The sequence below is a fragment of the Mus caroli genome, unplaced genomic scaffold (genome assembly GCF_978045245.1).
Source record: "Mus caroli unplaced genomic scaffold, Mus_caroli_1 scaffold_8, whole genome shotgun sequence".
Taxonomy (NCBI): domain Eukaryota; kingdom Metazoa; phylum Chordata; class Mammalia; order Rodentia; family Muridae; genus Mus; species Mus caroli.
In genome coordinates, this window is record NW_028227263.1 from 138,243,196 (window position 1) to 138,264,543 (window position 21,348).

The 21,348-nt window shown below is 36.9% G+C and overlaps 1 protein-coding gene across 8 annotated transcripts; it reads left to right on the plus strand.

Annotated features, from left to right (window-relative positions):
• The first annotated feature begins 1,400 nt into the window (after positions 1-1,400).
• On the plus strand, positions 1,401-20,988 carry LOC110299382 (vomeronasal type-1 receptor 4-like). 8 transcript variants are annotated; one of them, XM_085842319.1, is made up of 5 exons: positions 1,401-1,502; positions 4,512-4,579; positions 5,139-5,211; positions 19,101-19,229; positions 19,336-20,988. In XM_085842319.1, the coding sequence occupies exon 5, from the start codon at positions 19,415-19,417 to the stop codon at positions 20,357-20,359; it is 945 nt and encodes a 314-aa protein (XP_085698445.1). In that variant the 5' UTR covers positions 1,401-1,502; positions 4,512-4,579; positions 5,139-5,211; positions 19,101-19,229; positions 19,336-19,414; the 3' UTR covers positions 20,360-20,988. The 8 variants fall into 8 exon arrangements, with proteins under 8 accessions (XP_085698445.1, XP_085698444.1, XP_085698446.1 ...); XM_085842321.1 differs by lacking the exon at positions 1,401-1,502 and adding an exon at positions 3,062-3,087; XM_085842318.1 differs by having other exon boundaries at positions 4,512-5,211.
• Positions 20,989-21,348: the final 360 nt, after the last annotated feature.

A 21,348-nucleotide genomic window follows, 5' to 3' on the forward strand; every position in this document is an offset into this window, starting at 1 on the left:
ATATGGAACCCATATCAGGTACCATTATCAGGGGCAAAATATTTTTCTAGAAAGTATAGAAATCCACAGGAGGCCTTCCCTTTCCTGAGGAGAAGGGGAGGAAGGATGGATTGTGGACAAGAAAGAACAGAGGAAAAGACTAGGAGCAAAGGAGATCAAGATGTACAGCAAATAGCTTAATCCAATAGATAGATAGATAGATACATAGATACATAGATAGATACATAGATAGATACATAGATAGATACATAGATAGATAGTTAAATACATACAGAAAATATATATAAAGATCCTGCAAAGAAATTAATGCTATTTTCTGCTAAATAGACAAAGTAATAAACTAACCTCTAAGCTCTTATCTTTATAATGAAGGATTTGTATATCTCTTAACCCTCATCAGAGACAATTCTTTTCTTTGTCTATGGTGATTAACTACAGAAACCCATAATCATTCATGATACTGATAATAAACAACTCTGAAGTGTCTGGCTAAACCTGGGACTTCTATGTCACATACACTGCCCTGACAAAATTCACAGATCATTATAGAAGTAGATACACAAAGCTTACAAACACATGAGGTATATGATTCTATGGAAAAATGGTTTTAACAGACATAATAGGATACTTGTACATATGAGTTCACATGTTGTGTCAGTATGCACAAACCTTCAAAGAACAAGGTAGGAAAAAAAATCACAGCCGATTGGAACTTGTGATGATGTCCACTCCTAGGAGAAGAACAACTGACCTGAATGTCTCTCAGATATCTATAAGGATTCAAGAGTTAGGATGCCATCAATGTTTTCATAGATGCCTGTACCCTAGGCACATAAATATTACTATGTACACTCAGTGTTTTTGTCTTATTTCGTTGTTTTACTTTTAGAAATAGATGAAATTTGGAGGGAATAATGGTAGTTGGATAAGAAAATACTTAGTAAAGAGATAACTAAGGGTGGAGTTGACTAAAACACATCTATATGTAGTAAATAAACCTAAATAATTAAGCAGTAAATGTTCTAAATCTTCTTTGAAAGAAAAAGTTTGTTTGGGTTCAAAAAAAAATAGAGAAGTCTAGATCCTGTAGGACATAGACACTTCTATACATTTCTTATAAAATTAAAGTTTCTAGCATCTTCCACATGGGATCCAGATAATCCTCATGGATCAAATAAATATATCTTAAAAACACATTATACCTTAGGAGTCATTCATGAGAAACTTTTAAGTGTCCTATTTAATTAGCAAGAAGAAAGAGTTTCTTAAATGGTTTTGTCTCCTGTCTCCCAAAGAGAGTTCTGTCATTTCTACTAAAAAAAAAAAAAAAAAAAAAAAGAACCTTTTGAAATAAAAGTTGCCATTTGAAAGGGAAGCAAGGTCACAGAGTCACACTTTATCTCTATCTCAGGCTTGATCTGCTTCCTTCTCCCTACGTGCTGGTTATTATGAAGCCAGAATCTGTACACCCAGGCCACCTTGCTGCAGAGGCAAGAAGTCAGGTGAGTACTTTCTGTTTCACAGTGTGCTGCACAGAGAAAAGTGGTCTAAGACAATATTCAGTCTGATAGTGGAAATATGGCCTAGAAACTGATCCATGGAACAGACAAGGAAGGCACAAGAATAATTCTATAGATAAGAGGTGACTGAGAAAGACAAAAGTGTCCCAATCCTTGTGCCAGCCTCTACTGATAATTACTGTTATATAAGTCCCTCAATTTGGGTGACAGTGATTAACACCACGATAATCCAGTCCATCTGTGAAGGTGCTGAATGATTGTGGTAATAAGTCAATGTGATAATTCTTCTTACCTTATATTATGTGTAGACTACCTTTTCAGGTATTTATTGTTATTATTATTTTATTATCATAATTATTATTATTATTGAACTTAGCATCATTTCAAAGCATAGAAAACTTTAGATTGGAAGTAGAAGAAATATACAACCATGGGGAGTTTCAAGGCATGAGCCTGGTTCTCAAGCATAATATATTCTTATATGACAGTACATATATGAGATATAGAGGCATTAACTGTTTGTATTGAATAACTACTGGTGCAATGTCTGACTTGAAGTCTTTCTATTGAACTTTGGAAGATATAGTGAAGAGAAGTTAGAGAATGAGTACCAGGCAATGATAGATAGGACCAAATATGTCTTGAGTTACTTCCCCTGATTTAGTCATATTCTAATGTTAAGCATAAACTCATGTAATTTCTTTCCTCAATATTTGTCATTGTTGCTAAAACAACACAGGGCCTTGTGCATGGAGAGGAAGGGCTTTAGTCCTCAGATACTCTTTTCTCCACACTTTGCACTTTATTTCAGTTTTGAAAATGTTTAACTTTTCATATTTTTTAAATTCATCTTTAAATATAAATATAGAATCTACTTGTTTATATAATTTACGTATGTTTTATATTTCTATGAAATAAATATAATGTAATTACATATCAATTTATTATAATATGTTTCTTACTAGGAAGTGGGGGTTGAGGAATTAGCTCAGTGATAGAGCGCTTGCCTAGCAAGTGTAAGGCCCTGGGTTCAGTCCTTAACTCTGACAAAAAAAGAAGTAGGAAGTGAACATAGAATATTAAACCAAAGATTTTACTAGCATTTTTCTTCTCGTGCTCTTTAAGAACATGCTATTATATCATCATGGTATACTCTTTACATATCAATGGTGTTAGCAATTCATCTGTGTTTCACACTATAACTTTTATTCCTCAAAGAAAACAATACTTATTTCCAGGGACATTAGAAACAACAGGCCTAACTTCTGGTCATAAAATGAAACTGGCAGCTGTAACTATTTTCTCTCAGGCCAGATCATACTCATAGCACTGCATTTTAGTAAGATCTAAAAATTCATGTTTTCACTTGTCATTTGCCTGCAAAATAAGCCATGTCAAAATGAAAACATTTTTTAAAAGATTTATTTGTTATCTATTTTTATTTTGTGTGCATGGATGTTTTGCCTCCAGGTATACATGTGCAAGAAGAGAATACAGTGCCTGTAGAGGACAGAAGAGGAAGGTGAATGCCTGGAAACTGAAGTTACTGGCAGTAGTGAGCCACCATGTGGGTACTGGGAACCAAACCCAGGGTCTTTTAATAGCAGCAATTGTTCTTTATCCCTGAAACATCTTACCAGTTCCCCTAATTGAAAACATTCCACAGCCAAAAGCAAACAATAAAATGACAGCAAAGTGAGCCAAAGGTCAAGTAGAGAACACAGTCTGCAAGATTGCTGGAATGTATTTGAAATTGTCTATCACGGCTTCATGAACACAGATTGAGGTGACTGTTCCCACCACACTATCATGTTCAGGACATTCTTGTATCCACTTTGACACAAACGGGTTTTAGATTTTAAGAGTCACTTATGTGTGTTTCTACAGTCATGTATTGACGTGGAGAACAGCTACTGTATACATCAGACAGTTATTGACAACAAAATAAGTAAGGCTGCTATGAACATAGTGGAGCATGTGTCCTTATTACAAGTTGGAACATCTTCTGGGTACATGCCTAGGAGAGGTATTGCTGAATCCTCTTGTAGTACTATGTCTAATTTTCTGAGGAACTGCCAAACTGATTTCCAGAGTGGTTGTACCAACTTGTAATCCCACTAACAATGGAGGAGTGTCCCTTTCTCCACATCCATGCCAGCATCTGCAGTCACCTGGATTTTTGATCTTAGTCATTCTGACTGGTGTGAGGTAGAATCTCAGGGTTGATTTGATTTGCATTTCCCTGATGATTAAGGATGTTGAATATTTTTTCAGGTGCTTCTCAGACATTTGGTATTCCTCAGTTGAGAATTCATTCTTTAGCTCTGTATCCCATTTTTAATAGCATTATTTGATTTTCTGAAGTCCAGCTTCTTGAGTTCTTTGTATATATTGGATATTAGTCCCCTATCTGATTTAGGATAGTTAAAGATCCTTTCCCAATGTGTTGGTGGCCTTTTTGTCTTATTGATGGTGTCTTTTGCCTTACAGAAGCTTTGCAATTTTATGAGATCCCATTTGTCTATTCTTGACCTTACAGCTCAAGCCATTGCTGGTCAAATAATGAAGTTTGTAGAATTTAAATTTTACAGATATGTGTGTGTGTAATATTTTTATCAATTATATTTCCCATTAGACATGTAAGTTAATAAGACATAGAAAGTATTTACCATAAAGGACATTGATTTGCAGTGGATGAGACAACAATGAACTTTGTGAGCAGAATGTCTATAAAGACAAATAGCCCTTTCAGAAAAGGCAGAGTGACTTTGCAATTATGAGCATAAGAGTGCTCTCACACTGTCGTCTATTTGTTTTATTGATTCTAATGTCACTACATTGAAGAAAACTGTGCTACCAAATACTTAATATTAAGCAAGGAGAACAGAGAATTCATAGTCATTTTTAATTCACGATGTCTCAAATGTTATAGAAGGTTTGGAGATGAAGTGTTTTGTCCATAATTGTGAGTACATTTTTCCACCCTCCTAGATGTGGCATAATATGCTCCCTGAAATCATCTTCCTTGGAACGTGCATGTTTTCTCAGTTCAATTCCATGTAGGTAAAACGTTGAAAAGCTTCTAGGGATTTGTTTGTTTGTTTGTTTGTTTGTTTGTTTTTTTGTACTTTTCAAGACAGGGTTTCTCTGTATAGCCCTGGCTGTCCTGGAACTCACTTTGTAGACCAGGCTGGCCTGGAACTCAAAAATCTGCCTGCCTCTACCTCCCGAGTGCTGGAATTAAAGGTGTGCGTCACCATGCCCGAATTCCAGGGATGTTTTTTTCACTGGCATACTGTTGGATAATGTGAATCTTAAATTATGTGGTATTTCCTATGTCTTTGATCATCATATGTAGAAATGTAAGAATTTTTCAGAATCCTGTTTTTGTGGTATATGCCATCTGCCCCAACTTCGCAGAGGCCGAAGGAAATCTGCAAGTTTGAGGTCATTCTATTCTACACAATAAGCGGTAGGAGGACTACATTGAGAGAGCACGTCTCAAAAAAAAAAAACACAAAATAAAAATAAACAAATAAAACAAACAAAAACAAAGGAACCTTTTAAGGACATGGAGTGTTCACCTATTCTCTCATTGAAAGAATTTATGATTCTCAGATGGAGTAGCAAAAATAAAGATCAGTTTTGTGAAACTGTTGTGAGAAGATTTCAGCGAATCACCATTGAAAAGGTATGCCAGCATGATTATTCACAAATAATGGATGTTAGTTGAGATCATGCCCTCAAAATATTATTCCATAACAATGTGTGATCAGCTACAACAATTCATTCAAACCCAAATTCCCTCTCCTTTCTCTCTCTCTGTCTCTCTCTCTGTCTCTCTCTCTGTCTCTCTCTGTCTCTCTGTCTCTGTCTCTGTCTCTGTCTCTCTCTCTCTCTCTCTCTTTCTCTCTGATTCTCTCTGCCTGCTTTTCACTTTCTCCTTCCTTCCTTCTTTGATTCCTTCTTTCTTTCTTTCCTTCCTTCTTCCTTTCACTCATTGTTTCATTTATTCTTTCTATTGGTTCATAATATACAGTTGTTGTAGTAGTGAAATAAAAATCATAACCATCTTTCTCAGGGAGTTTATACAGGTGAAACACATATTGGATCAGAATAAATATGCACACAAAGAATACTGCAACGTTCTTATCAGTTCTCTTAAACTGATTAACAGAAGCATGCAAAAAAACAAACAAACAAACAAAAAAAACAGATATCTGCTGCAATTTTGAGAGAGACAGATTTACTTGTAACAATTTAGAACTTAGACCACATTTTCTTGTAAGTATATTTTATAAATGTAGTCCTATACCAATAACTGTTGTATACTTTGAAGTTATTCTTAATCTATAGCATTTGGTGGATAAATTATTGCCTTCTTCTGCCTGCTTTGTGGAAATCTTTGTGAAATGATGCAAAAATGTATATAGCTAAGACAGCAACTGGGATTAAGTCTGCAGAGTGTCAGAGAGAAGGGAAACAACCAAGGTGAGATGCATTTTCTATCATTCAATCACATTTCTGACTGCAAGACAATTTTCAATGCAATGATTTTATTACAATTTGTAATAGAATATTTATTTTTCCTTTTATATGTAATATGTTTTATATTCTAGTCCTTATCCCTCTCCCAGTAATCTCTAAAGGTTCCTTATTCCATACTTCCTCTCTTTCTGCTTGTTAACTCTTAAGTTCTATGGATTCAGTTCTGGGTATTCTGTAATTTTTTTTGACTGCTATCCACTTATTAGTGAGTACACATCATGCATGTTATTTTGGGTCTGAGTTACCTCACTTAGGATCATATTTTCTAGTTCCATCCATTCACCTGCAAAACTCAGGATGTCCTTGTTTTGAATAGCTGAATAGTATCCATTGTGCATATGAACAACATTTTCTGTATCCATTTATCTGTTGAAGGACATTTGGGTTGTTTCCAGCTTCTGGTTATCACAAATAAGACCACTATGAACATACTGGAACGCATATCCCTGTGGCATTGTGTGGCATCTTTGGGTATATGCCCAAAAGTGGTATAACTTGGTCTTAAGTATATCTATTTCCATTTTTCTGAGGACCCTCCAGATTGATTTCCAGAGTGTTCATATCATTTTGCAATCCGACCACTAGTGGAGGAGTGTTCCTCTTACTCCACAGCCTTGCTAGCATATGCCTGAGCCTCTTTACTTTTATGTTGTTACATTTTGGGTGGCCAATCAATCTTAGAGCATGCTGTTCCTTCATGTCTTTGTCTTTGAATGTGTTGACTTAGCTCCTTTTTCTTGCAATCAGAGTCATGCTTTCCTTCATATAAAGATAAATTTTCTCTCTTTGTCTTTCTTTTTTTTTTTTTTTTAGATTTATTTATTTATTATATGTAAGTACACTGTAGCTGTCTTCAGACACTCCAGAAGAGGGCGCCAGATCTCGTTACGGATGGTTGTGAGCCACCATGTGGTTGCTGGGATTTGAACTCTGGACCTTTGGAAGAGCAGTCGGGTGCTCTTACCCACTGAGCCATCTCACCAGCCCCCTCTCTTTGTCTTTCTTATGAGCCTTTTTTTCTTCAGTCTTCAGAAATCAACCAATTTCCTAAAGGATTTCTTGTGATTTCTGAGTAATTTCATTATCATAGCATTCCGGATCCCTGTGGGTCACTTGTGTTGAAGTAGAAATGGATTCTTTCATCAATCTTGATTCTATTACTCCATCTTCTCAATAGTAACTTCATTCCACAGAGAACTCTGGAATGTGGGTTTTTTTTTTCCTTTTTTGTCTTCTTGTATCTACTCCATTTACTTTACTTTTTTGAAAAAGATACACTACATCCTCTTTGTCTTTTGATCTCAGACTCTATTGCCAGGTTCTCCTAATTTCCTTAACACTTTGTAGACCTTTTTGTTCAAGATCCTTGTAGCCTATTTGGCACTGGATTTGGGCTTTTAGATTTTCCTTTTGGAATTGCTTAGCTGCCAGCAGATGATACTGATCCATATGATTCAGGTGAATGTTTCAAGCTGAATGAAGCTTAGCTTCTCCTCAAGCACAGTAAAATATGCACAGGCTTCTTTCATGCTGTGGAACCATCAATACTCATGTTGGTCATGCTGCCTGCATGGTCTCTGATACATGGTGACCTCAATGCATGACTATCCTGCTAGCCAGCAGAATCAGCTATGCATTAGTCTCATGCTTGAAATGACATGGAATCTAAGGATGGAATTGACATGTATAATTCTGTTTTATGCATGTCTGTTAATTGATCATAGGCTCTCACTGCCCATACATGGGTGAAACCTTCCATAATTATTGCTGGGTGTTGGTAAAGTAAGCATATTTTGTGGCTAATCTTTAAAATGAGATATTTGGGACACAGTGGATTTCATTCTTAATGTTATCATGTCACTGGGGTACTGGTGTGTGTAGGCAATCATGTTCTGACTTCATGCGTGTAGTTTCATCAACATTTCTATGAGATGCATTATTACAACAAATATGTATTCCTCTGGCATTTCAAATCCTTTTGCCTTCTCTCCCAAAATATTTCCTAAGGTGTGAGTGCAGGGGTTGTATTTTTCAGTGCTACAAGTGGGGCTTGACACACACAATCATTTGTTTTCTGCATTTTTTAAATATTATTTATGTTTTACACTCCATATTTTATCCCTCCATGTACCCTCTGACTGTTCCACATCCCTGTCTCAATGTGAATATCCCTACCCCCCAACCCACCTAACCTCTAAACTACTTGGGCCCACAGTCTCTTCAGGATTAGGTGAATCTTTACTGATTGAATCGAGACCAGACAGTCCTCTATTGTATGTCATATCAGCTGGTGTATTCTTCCTGGTTGGTGGCCCAGTATTTGAGAGACCTCGTATATCCAGATGAATTGAGACTGCTGGTCCTCCTACAGGATCACAATTCTCAGCATCTTTCAGCCTTCTCTAATTCAACAGCAGGGGTCAGCTGCTTCTGTGGATAGATTGGGTGCAAATATCTACCTCTGACTCTTTCACCTGCTTGTTGATTCTTCTGGAGTATACTCATGTTAGGTCCTTTTTTTTTTTTTTTTTTTTTTTTTTTTTTTTTTTTTTTTTTTGAGCACTCCATAGCCTCAGTAATAGTGTCAGGCCTTGGGAATTCGCCTTGAGCTAGTTACCAATTTGAGCCTGTCTCTGGACCTTCTTTTCCTCAGGATCCTCTCCATTTTCATTCCTTTTCTTCTTTCAGACAGGAAAAATTATGGGTCAGAGTTGGGATTGTGGGATAGACCCCCTTTCCCTCATTTGATGCCCTGTCTTTCTCCTAGAGTTGGGCTTTTTAAATTCCCTCTCCCTACTGTCAGTCATTTCATCTAAGGTCTGTCCCTTTGAGTCTGGAGAGTCTCTCACATCACAGGTCTCTGGTGCATTTGGGAGGTTACCCTAAACCTCCTATCTCCCAAGGTTGCCTGTTTACATTCATTTTGCTGGCCCTCAGGGCTTCAGTACTTTTCACTCACCCCATACCAGATCAGATTCCTCTCTCCTCCCCAACTCCCTCCTCCACAATCCCCTCCCACAGGACCACTTTTCCTCCCAGGTCCCTCTCTCCCTCCCTACTTGTGATTGCTTTCTTCTTCCTTCCAAATGGGACTGAGGCATCCTCATTTGGACACTTCAGCTTGTTGACTTTTTTGAGTTCTGTGAACTGTATCCTGGTTATTCTGTATTTTTTGGCTAATATCTACTTATTAGCAAGTACACACCATGTATGTTATTTGGGATCTGAGTTGCCTACCTCAGAATGATATTTTCTAGTTCCATCCCTTTGCCTGCAAAACTCAGGATGTCCTTGATCTTAATAGCTGAGTAGTATTCCATTATATAAATGAACCACATTTTCTGTATCCATTCTAATGTTTTAGGACATGTGTGTTGTTTCAAGATTTTGGCTATCATAAATAAGACAGCTATGAACATAGCGAAACATATGCCCCTGTGGCATGATGGGACATCTTTTGGGTATATTTTCAAGAGTGGTATAGCTGGGTCTCCAGGTTGATCTATTTCCACTTTTCTTAGGAAAGTCCAGATTGATTTTGCAATGTGACCAGCATTGGAGGAGTGTGCCTCTTTCTCCACATCCTCACCAACATGTGATGTCACCTGTGGTTTTGATTCTTACCATTCTGATTGGTGTAAGGTGGAATCTCAGGGTCTTTTTGATATGTGTTTCTCTGATCGCTAAGGACTGTGAATATTTCTTTAGGTGCTTCTCGGGTATTCAAGATTCCTCTGTTGTGAAATCTTGGTTTAGGTCTGCATCCTATTTTTTGATTGGGCTGTTTGGTTTTTTGGTGGTTAGTTTCTTGTGTTCTTTATATATTTTGCATATTATCCCTCTATCAGATGTGGGGTTAGAGAAAACTTTTTCCCCAATCTGCAGGTTTGTGATGTGTCTTATTGACTATGTCCCTTGCCTCACTGAAGCTTTCCAATTTCATGAGCTCCCATTTATCAATTCTTGATCTTAGAGCTTGAGCTATTGGAGTTCTGGTTAGGAAATTTCTCCCTGTGTCAGTGAGGTCAAGGTTCTTTCCGAGTTTTTCTTCTATTAGATTCAGTGTATCTCGATTTTATGTTGAGGACTTTGATCCACTTGGACTTGAGCTTTGTGCAATGTGACAAATACAGTACTATTTTCATTTTTCTACATACAGACAGCCAGTTAGGCCAGCACCACTTTTTGCTTTCTTTTTTTCCATTGTATATTTTTGTTATCTTTATCAAAGATCAATTAATGGTAAGTGTGTGGTTTTATTTTTGGGTCTTCAATTTCATTCCATTGATCAATGTGTCTGTCTCTACCACTACCTTGCAGTACTTCTCACTATTGCTCTCTAGTAAAACTTAAGGTCAGGGATATTGTTTTCCCCAGCCATTCTTTTATTTATAAGAATTATTTTCACTATTCTGGGGTTTTTGCCTTTCCAGATAATTTTGAGAATTGTTCTTTTCATGTCTTTGAAGAATTGTGTTGGGATTTTAATGGGAATTGCCTTGAATCTATAGATTTCTTTTGGCAGGATGACCATTTTTACTGTGTTATTTCTGTGAGTCCATGAATATGGGAGATCTCATGTCGAGACTTGAAGTTATTATCATACAGGTCTTTCACTTGTTTCGTTAGAGTTACCCCCAAAAGATTTTATATCACTTGTGGCTATTGTGAAGGAAGTTGTTTCCTTAATTTCTTTCTTAGCCTGATTATCATTTGTATAAAGGAAGACTACTGACTTACTTGAGTTAATTTTATATCTGGCCACTTCACTGAAGTTCTTTATCAGCTGGAGAAGTTCTCTGGTAGAATTTCGGGGTCACTTATGTATATGATCATATCATCTGCCAATAGTGATACCTTTATTTCTCCTTTGCCAATTTGTATTCTCTTGATCCTTTTTTGATGTCATATTGTTCTAGCTAACACTTCGAGTGCTATATTGAATAGATATGAGGAGAGTGGGCATCATTATCTTGTCCCCAATTTCAGTGGGATTGCTTCAAGTATATCTCCATTTCATTTGATATTGGCTGTTGTTTTGAAGTAAATTGCTTTTATTATGTTTATGTATGGACCTTGAATTCTTGATCTCTCCAATATTTTTAACATGAAGGGGTGTTGTAATTTGTCAAATGCTTTTTCTTCATCTAAGGAGATGATGATGTGATTTTTTTCTTTGTGTGTGTTATATATATATATATATATATATATATATATATATATATATAGTGGATTATGTTAACGAATTTTCATATATGAAACTAACCTTGCATTCCTGGGATGAAACCTACTTGATCATGGTGAATGATGGTTTTGATGAGTTCTTGGATTTGGTTTTCAAGAATTTTTTTGAGTATTTTTACACTGATATTCATAAGCAAGTTTGGTCTGAAGTTCTCTTTTTTGGTTGAGTCCTTGCATGGTTAAGGTATCAGAGTAATTTATGGAATAGTTAGGTAGTGTTCCTCCTCTTCCTATTTTATGGAATCATTTGAGAAAAATTGGTATCAGGTCTTCTTTGAAGGACTGGTAGAATTCTGCACTAAATCTATCTTGCCCTGGGCTCTTTTTGGTTGGGGTGTTTTTATTGACTTCTTCTATTTCCTTGTGTGATATGGGCCTGTTTAGATAGTTTACTTGCTTTTGATTTAACTTTGGTGTGTGGTATCTGTCTAGAAAACCATCCATTTCATCTAGACTTCTTGGAATATAGGGTTTTTGTTTTGTTTTTTGTTTTTTTAATAGTAGGCTCTGATGATTTTTTGAATGTCCTCTGTTTTTGTTGTTATGTCTTCCTTTTCATTTCTGATTTTGTTAATTTGGATACTGCCTCTCAGCTCTTTTAGTTAGTTTGGCTAGAGGTTTATCTATCATGTTGATTCTCATAAAGATGCAGCTTCTGGGTTTATTGATTCTTTGTATTATTTTCTCTGTTTGTATTTGGTTGATTTCAGCCCTGAGTTTGACTATTTCTTGCCTTCTATTCCTCTTGAGTGAGTTTGCTTCGTTTTGTTCTAGAGCTCTCAGGTATGCTGTTAAGTTGTTAGTGTAAGATCTCTCCAAGTTCTTTACCAGGGCACTTAGAGCTGTGAGCTTTCCACTTAGCACTGTTTTCATTGTGTCCCATAGGTTTGGGTATGAAGTGTCAACATTTTCATTAAATTACATGAAGTCTCTAATTTCTTTATTTCTTCCCTGTCCATATTATCATTGAATAGAGAGTTTTTCAATTTTCATGTGTATGTGGGCTTTCTGCAGTTTTTACTATTCTTGAAGCCCAACCTTAGGCCATAGTGATCTGATAAGGTGCATAGTATTATTTCAATCTTCTTGTATCAGATGAGGGATATATTGAGACCAATTATATGGCCCATTTTGGAGACAGTACCGGTAAGTTGCTGAGAAGAATGTATATTCTTTTTGTTTAAGGGTGAAATGTTCTGTAGATATCTATTAAATCTACTTGGTTCATAAACTCTCTTAGTTTCACTGTGTCTCTGTTCAGTTATATATATAAAACAATTTTACTTCTTCTTTTTTCTTTTTTCTTATACATTTTCTTTATTTCCACTCCATATGTTATCCCCTTTCCCAGTTTCCTCTCCCAAAACCTGCTATTCCTTCCCCCACTCTCCCTTCTTAAGAACTCACCCACTCCTGCTTCCTGAACCTGGCATTCCTACTCACAGGGACATTGAGCCCTTACAGGATCAATGGCCTCTCCTCCCATTGATGACCAACAAGAACATCCTGTGCTACAAATGGGTCTGGAGTCATGGGTACATTCCATGTGTATTCTTTGGTAGGTGGTTTAGTCCCTGGGAGTTCAGGGAATACTGATTGGTTCATATTGTTGTTCCTCCAATGGGACTGCAAAACCCTTCAGCTCCTTCAATCCTTTCTCTAGTTCCTCCATTAGGGGGCCCTCTGCTCAGTACAAAGGTTGGCTGAGAGCATACATTTCTGTATTTTTCAGGCAGTTGTAGAGACTCTCAGGAGACAGCTATATCAGGGACCTGTCAGCGAGCACTTGTTGGTATCCATAATGGTGTCTGAGTTTGGTGACTGTATATGGGATAGATCACCAGGTAGGGAAGTCTCTGGATGGCTTTTCCTTCAGTCTCTGTTCCACACTTTTGTTTCTGTAATACATCCCATGGGTATTTTTTTTAAACATTACCAACTTTATTATTATTTTTTTTCTTTTTACACCACCACCACCAGATTTAATGGCTCGATTCTGATGCGCTTTTCACAGTGTTATGGCTCTTTTTTTAAAATTTTTAATATTTTTTATTACATATTTTCCTCAATTACATTTCCAATGCTATCCCAAAAGTCCCCCATACCGCCCCCCACTTCCCTACCCACCCATTCCCATTCTTTTGGCCCTGGTATTTCCCTATATTGGGGCATATAAAGTTCGCAAGTCCAATGGGCCTCTCTTTCTAGTGATGGCCGACTAGGCCATCTTTCGATACATATGCAGCTACAGACAAGAGCTCCGGGGTACTGGTTAGTTCATCATGTTGTTCCAACTATAGGGTTGCAGATCCCTTTAGCTCCTTGGGTACTTTCTCTAGCTTCTCCATTGGGAGCCCTGTGATACATCCAGTAGCTGACTGTGAGCATCCACTCCTGTGTTTGCTAGGCCCCGGCATAGTCTCACAAGAGACAGCTATATTTGGGTCCTTTCAGCAAAATCTTGCTAGTGTATGCAATGGTGTCAGCGTTTGGAAGCTAATTATGGGATGGATCCCTGGATACAGCAGTCTCTAGATGGTCCATCCTTTCATCACAGCTCCAAACTTTGTCTCTGTAACTCCTTCCATGGGTGTTTTGGTCCCAATTCTAAGAAGGGGCATATTGTCCACATTTTGGTCTTCATTCTTCTTGAGTTTCATGCGTTTAGCAAATTGTATCTTATATCTTGGGTATCCTAAGTTTTGGGCTAATATCCACTTATCAGTGAATACATATTGTGTGAGTTCCTTTGTGATTGTGTTACCTCACTCAAGATGATGCCCTCCAGGATAGCAAAAACTCTTCTCAAGGGTATTTTTGTTCCCCTTTCTAAGGAGGATCAAAGTCTGGATACTTTAGTCATCTTTCTTCTTGAGCTTAATGTGGTCTATGGATTGTATTTTGAGAATCATGATTATGGGCTAATATCCACTGACAAGTGAGCGCATACCATGTGTGTTCTTTTATGACTGGGTTATCTCAGTCATGATAATATTTTCTCCTTCCATCCATTTGCCCAAGCATTTCATCAATTCATTGTTTTTAATAGTTGAGTGTAAATGTACCACATTTTCTTTATCCATTCCTCTGTTTAAGGACATATGAGTTCTTTCCAACTTCTGGTTATTATAAAAAAGGCTGCTATGAATGTAGTGGAGCATGTGTTCTTGTTATATGTTGGAACATCTTTTTCTTATATGTCCAGCAGTGGTATAGCTGGCTCCTCAGTTAATACTATGTCCAATTTTCTGAGGAACTGAAAAACTGATTTCTATAGTGGTTGTACCTTCTTGCAATCCCATCAACAATGGAGGCTTTTTCATCTTTCTCCATATCCTCACCAGCATCCGCTGTTACCTGAGTTTTTTATTTTAGCCATTCTGATTTCTGTGAGGCAGTATCTCAGTGTTGATATTGTTTGCATATCCAGTTTGTTAGCTTATGTCTTTTTATAGGTGAGTTGAATCCATTAATATTCAGAGATTTTAAAGAGAACTGACCGTTGTTTCCTCATATGTTTGTTTTCATGGGTGGTCTTATAAGCTTATGGTTCTCTCCTTTTTGGATTTGTTGTGAGGTGCTTAACATCTTGTCCTTTCTTTGCTGCAGGTACCTTCCTTTTGTTGGAGTTTTCCTTCTAGGATACTCTGTAGGACTAGATTTGTAGACAGATACTGTTTGAATTTGGTTTTGTCTCGGAATATTTTGGTTTCTCCATCTATATTGATTGAGAGTTTTTCTGGATATAGTAGCTTTTGCTGGCATTTGTGTTCTGTCAAAGTTTGCATGACCTCTATCCAGGCTCTCTTGTCTTTCTTAATCTCTGTTGAGAAGTCTGGTGTAATTCTGATAGGTCTACCTTTGTATGTTACTTGGCCCTTTTTCATTGGAGCTTTTAATATTCTTTCTTTGTTATGTGCATTTAGTGTTTTGATTATTATGTGATGAGAGGATTTTCTTTTCTGGTTCTATTTACTTGGTGTTCTATAGGCTTCTCGTACCTTTATAGCCATCTCTTTCTTTAGTTCGGGGAAGTTTTCTTCAATGATTTTGTTGAAGACATTTTCATGTCCTCTGATCTGGGAATTTTCATTCTTCTCTATTCTGATTATTCTTAGATTTGGTCTTTTCATTGTGTCTTGAATTTCTTGGATGCTCTGGGAGTTTTTGTTATGAATTTTCTTTGACAGTTGTGTCAATATCTTCTATAGTATCTTCTATACCTAAGATTCTGTCTTCTATCTCTTGCATTCTGTTGGTGATACTTACATCTGTATTTCTTGACCTCTTTCCTAGGTTTTCCATTTCCAGGTTTGCCTCCACCTGTGTTTTCTTTATTGTTTCTACTTCCACTTTTATGTCTTGGATTGCTTTATTCAATTCCTTTACCTGTTTACCTGTGTTTTCCTATATTTCTTTCAGTGAGTTATTGATATCCTCCTTAAAGTACTCTATTATCTTTATGAGATAGGATTTTAGATCAGCTTCATGATTTTTGGGTGTGTTGTATTCAGGGATTGCTGTGGTGGGAGAACTGGATTCTGATAATGCTAACCTATATTGGCTTCTGTTGCTTTTGTTATTGTGCATACCTTTTGCCATTTGAATATCCCTAGTGTTTGTTGGTCTGGGTGATTCTGAAATCTGCCTCTTTTGTTCCTGGGATGCTTCATATTTCCTGGTAGACCTTCAGCCTTGGCTGTAGCAGACCACCTGTAGGGCCTTGCAACTGGGGGCTCTTCATAGTGGTAGAAAAATTGCTGATCTGTTGCCCTGGTTGCAGTAGCTCTCCTGGGAGGCCTTCAGACGCTTGGGTCTTCAATGGAACACTTAAGATGTTATCCACTCAGCTACTCTGAGTGCAGTGGGTCCTCTACTGCTCTGAGTGCAGCAGATTCTCTAGGATGGGTAAGTATATGGTGTCTTTACAGGAGCAGACCACCCAAGAGTCTGCACCAGCAGAAAGGGCCAGCAAGAAGGGGCGGAATGGAAGGAAGGGGAGTGGTACTCTGGAGAGTGGGAGTTTTGATGGGAGATGGTTCCTGAGTCTGCTGGACTCCCGGCAGTAACTCTGTGACTCTGGACCGGTATGTGGGTGTGTATGTGGGGGAGGGGAGGGCTGCAGCAGGCACTCAGGGCAGGGGTGGGGTGGTTCTTATCAACTGCTTTGAGTGCAGTGGGTTCTCTAGGATGGATCATGATAAGGTTTCTTCTCTGGACCAGACCAGCCAAAAGTCCTTCTGAATTTTTATTGCTCCTGATTTTTCTCTTTTCTGCCTAAAGATTATATCATTTTTGGTTGTGTTTTGTTTTGTTTTGTTAGTTTTGTTTGTTTTGTTTGTTTTGTTTTGTTTTGTAACGGTCTCCTTTTTAAGTGAGTAGTTTCTTTCTTTAGGGGTTAGAGCCTCAAGTAATGAAGCATCACTGATAGTAAAAAAAATAGACTTCACTGGGAAGCAGTCCCCTAGATTGTTTATCTAGCATCAAAAGATGAATATTGAAATCATGTACATACAAATAAATGTCATTATACGAACTGAACATGTCAGAAGCCATGAGTTTTGAGGTCAAAGTATGTGTGGGTACTTGGAATGGGTTGGGGGAAAGACTTAATTATCTCAATGATGTAATTATATGTGAATTTCAAAACTTAAAAGGAGGGAAATACAGCTTAAAAACACAGTTTTTAGCACAAATTAAATTATTATCATAGAGCATATTTGTTCTCAGAATAATAAAATATTGAATGGAAATTTGGAAACATAAAAAATAATGGGATTATTGTTGTGCAATGTTATAGTTACAGTAATAAAACACTTGCTACACTTTTTACACATTGATAGTGGCATTCAAAGATATTGCCAAGACATAAGATTCCAGGTTTGTCCATAAGATGAAATATTTTGTATTGTCATAATTTTCCTCCTTCACTTTATATTGATTTTTATTTTGTTTGATTTATTTATTATTTGGTAGGTTTTATTAGTTTACAAGTAGCAAGTTCCCTTAAGGCATTGTTATACTTAGTGTTTTGATTGACCTAACTCACCTCTTCTCCCATTTCTCTGACCTCAACACATCTTTTATTGTACAATGTCTATTATTCATGCTTTCACATTAAAAACACATGTATTATTTTACTCTCCCCAATCCAGCCTCAGACAGTCTTGCTGGCCCCTTTCAAGTCTCCTAAACTCTATATAGTCTCACAGTCTCAGAAACACACACACTTCCAGATAAGAAGCTATGAACTCACACTTGGAACATTGCTATCTGTCTTTCTGAACATGGATTACATCACTAAATAAAGTAGTTTCTACTGCATGGGAAAAGGGAGACTACTTGTAGCTAATAATACCTAAGGTCTGAGCTGACCTCCCCACTTTGCTTAAACTTATTCAGATCCCAGGATTCACTGCCAAATCTGCTCCAGTTTTTTTTTTTAATTATTATTATTTTTAATATAACTGTCCCTACATGGCAAATGAATATGAGGAGCAACAGTGCCCTCTCTGAGACTGCTTGGTTCAGCCTGGTGCTGATTCAAAGCTTTCACTGTCTGCATTTGGAAGGGGATCTAACTCAATTTGAGGATGGTTTTCACACACCTTCTCTGAAAGGAATAAAAGGAATAAAATTATGTATAGAGAGTGTCCTCTTGTTGCTGCCTTCCTTTCTACCATATTCACATTAGAATTCTTAGTAGTGCATGCTTATTTCAGACAGAGTTCCAGTAGCTACATAGGCTATATGTCCAGTAGCTATCATTCATCATATATTATCCTTCCCCTTGCCACTTCTTCTGGCATATTTTGGCCATTTTTATCTTTAATTCTGTGAGATTTTACCACACCAGATGTTCCCTTTTTTCTAAAATTCCTGACCTGAGTGTTCATACATGTATGTCCATGTCTATATGGTGTGACTTTTAATAAGAGCCAGTGATTAACTTAATCTGAAGTGAGTTTTCTCTTGAACCATCATTCTAATATATGTTGTACTTGTAATATTTTTTCTTAACAAAGATTATTAGAGGGTGGTGTCCCAAAGATCACTGAACTCAACCAAAGTCTGTACTCAAAGTCAGCATTTATCAGGCTTGCTGACTGCCTATAGCAAAACACTCTTAACATAGCCCCCTGCAATGCATCTTTTATGGAGCCCAGAAATATCTATATCCTTGTTGACACCTGGAACAGGGAAGCAAAGAAAGCAAGCAGCAATTCAGAATACAAAAATATACAGCTATCTGAGGCATTTTGACCTCCACTTGGACTTTCATGTGGGACTTTTCATGGAGGGGTTAGAAGAGTGAGGGTAAAATTCAGGAGAATATCAGTATAGAAAAGACAGAGGAACCTTCCAACTGCCATAAAACTGTAGATATGTTTTGAGTGGTGTTATACATTCTCCATTTCTTATGTTTTGACTTTAAATCTACTGTAAATTTAGAATTATTTGTTGAAGAAAACTGAACATGCTTCTCTAAGCAACACAAATTGAGCTTTATTTTTAATGTTTCATTTTTTTTCTACTTTTCTTTGGGGGAGTTCAGAAGAATTGGGGTAGAACTGGAAAAACAGATAAATGATTGTTCAGGGTGAATTTTCACAATTACCAAATACTCAATAAAAATATCATACTGAAAAGAAAAAAAAATGCTTCAAGTTTTATGGTTGTCATTGAGGAAGATTTGTTTTATAACATGACTAGGAAGAATCTATATATTGTGAAAGTGTTGCATTACAATTATTTATTTGAGCTGTAACTCTTTTTCATTTTTCACAGTCCTCATCACATCATTTTGTAGGAAACTTATTGGATGCCCTTCCATCAATATATACATTCTCAAGTACTGAGCAATTCCCAGTGACAAACATAGAAAGTAACAACTTTTGCCAAAATTCTCGGCATCAGGTATTGTTATGTGATCTAAGATGGCCTTGTACTTCTCACTTTAAAGAACTTTCTTTTTCATCCTCTCTGTAGCTCTATAGATTAATGGTGTCTTTCTTAACTGCAGGTAAAACCATTTGCTGTTGTTCGTTTATACAGAGAAGTAGTGTGACCATACTCTACAGGAAATTTTGCTGAATCATATAATGGACTTCTGGAATCTAGCAATCCGAATAATTTTCTTATCACAAATTACAATAGGAATTCTAGGAAATGTTTCTCTTTTGTTCTTTTATCTAGTCCTTTACTACAGAGAGTCTATATTAAAGCCCACAGAGTTGATTCTCATGCACCTAATGGCAGCCAATATCATAATCATTTTATCTGCTGGAGTGCCCCAAACAATAACCATTTGGGGATTGAAGCAGTTATTGAATGATTTTGGATGTAAGTTCCTATTGTACATTCATGCAATTGGTCGAAGTGTGTCTATTTTCACCACCTGCCTTTTAAGTGTGTTCCAGGCTATGACCATAAGTCCCAGGAAATTCTGTGGAAAGGATCATAAAGTCACAATTGAGAAGTACCTTGGATGTTTCATTTCCTTCCTTTGGGTCATGTACATCTTGGTAAATTTAATTTTCTTTGTGTACACATTTATCAAAAAGAATAGCAAAAATGAAACAAGAAAACGTAATTTTGGATACTGCTCCACAGTAGGAAGTGATAATATTAGTGACTCACTCTATGCAGCATTGGTGATGTGCCCTGAAGTCGTCTTTTCTGTACTCATTGCATGGTCCAGTGGCTCCATGATTGTCATTCTGTACAGACACAAGAAGAAGGTTCAATACATCTATAGAACTCGTGTTTCTAGAAGAGACTATCCTGAGTCCAGAGCCACAAGGAATATCCTGGCACAGGTGTTTACCTTCTTGGCTTTTTATACTCTCTCCTCCATGTTAAGAGGCTCCATTGCTCTTTTGCCTAATCAGAATTTGTGGCTGATGAACATCAATCACCTCACTTCTCTGTGTTTTCCAACTTTTGGACCCTTTGTTCTTATGAGCCATTACTCTTTTGTTTCCAGATTCATTTTCATCTGGTTAAGAAAAAAAATATGTTCTTTTTTTAAAATTATAACTATATAATAACATATAAGTGTTTCATGTTATCAAATTGTATGTTCATTTACCATCTTAATAAATCAATAAAGAATATTAAGGAGGTATGACCTAGTCCTTCTAAAATTAACCAAAATGATCATGGAAATTTTGCAGTTGGTTTATATAGCAGACTACATTAGTTGATCTTATCATATGTAGCCCACTGTACTCATCATCTCATAGCTACTAGAGTTTTTCTTTGCCCAGATGATATGCAATCTGCAAACCAATGGCCCAATAAAGTTGCCTTCTTGGGGCTTTCATCCTGTCATGATCCTCAGCTGCTTGCCAATTTCAGTCATATTGTGAGTACCATACTCCAAATGCAAGTAAATCTAAATTCATGGCTCCCATAAACTTATGCTTCAGTTGGCACTTCTACCAGGAGAACTATGCTATCCTGAGCCAGTACCATAAAACTTCTTCAGTGATAATTTACTGGGTATTTTTTCAGCTGCTTCAGAAAAATTCTTATTTGGCATTTCCTAAACCTATTGCATAAGTAACAAAGACTGGGAAGATGTCCATTTCTCCTAGCCACTTAGATAAAAAATTGTGGTCTATATTATTCACCTTATACCAAAATAAATTCAAATAAATTGTGCTTTTTAACTGGTCTTGAATTTTGTTTCCTAGTATTTTTTTCTTTCTTTCCTCATTTTTTATTGAACATAGACTTTTTCTCATGCAATATAATTCAAATACAATTTCCTTTCACTTTATGCATATAAATTGCTCCCTAGCTCTTTTTCCACCTGGAACCACTCTATTTCTCTCTCACACTGCAAAAGATCTGGCTTATAAAAGATAACAGAACTTACAAAATAAGTATTATAAGATCAAACAAAACCATTGTATCAAAGTTGGACAATATGCCTTCCTGTCGGTGCCAGCACCGGGTCACCTTGGGCACAGAATTGGTGGACACCCCCACAGTCCCCAGAGAACTCTCCACATAGGATCATTGATGAGTG

Bases quoted from the DNA above. Each gene is read 5' to 3' on its own strand.
- LOC110299382 (XM_085842318.1), top strand. From the start codon at position 19,415: ATGGACTTCTGGAATCTAGCAATCCGAATAATTTTCTTATCACAAATT.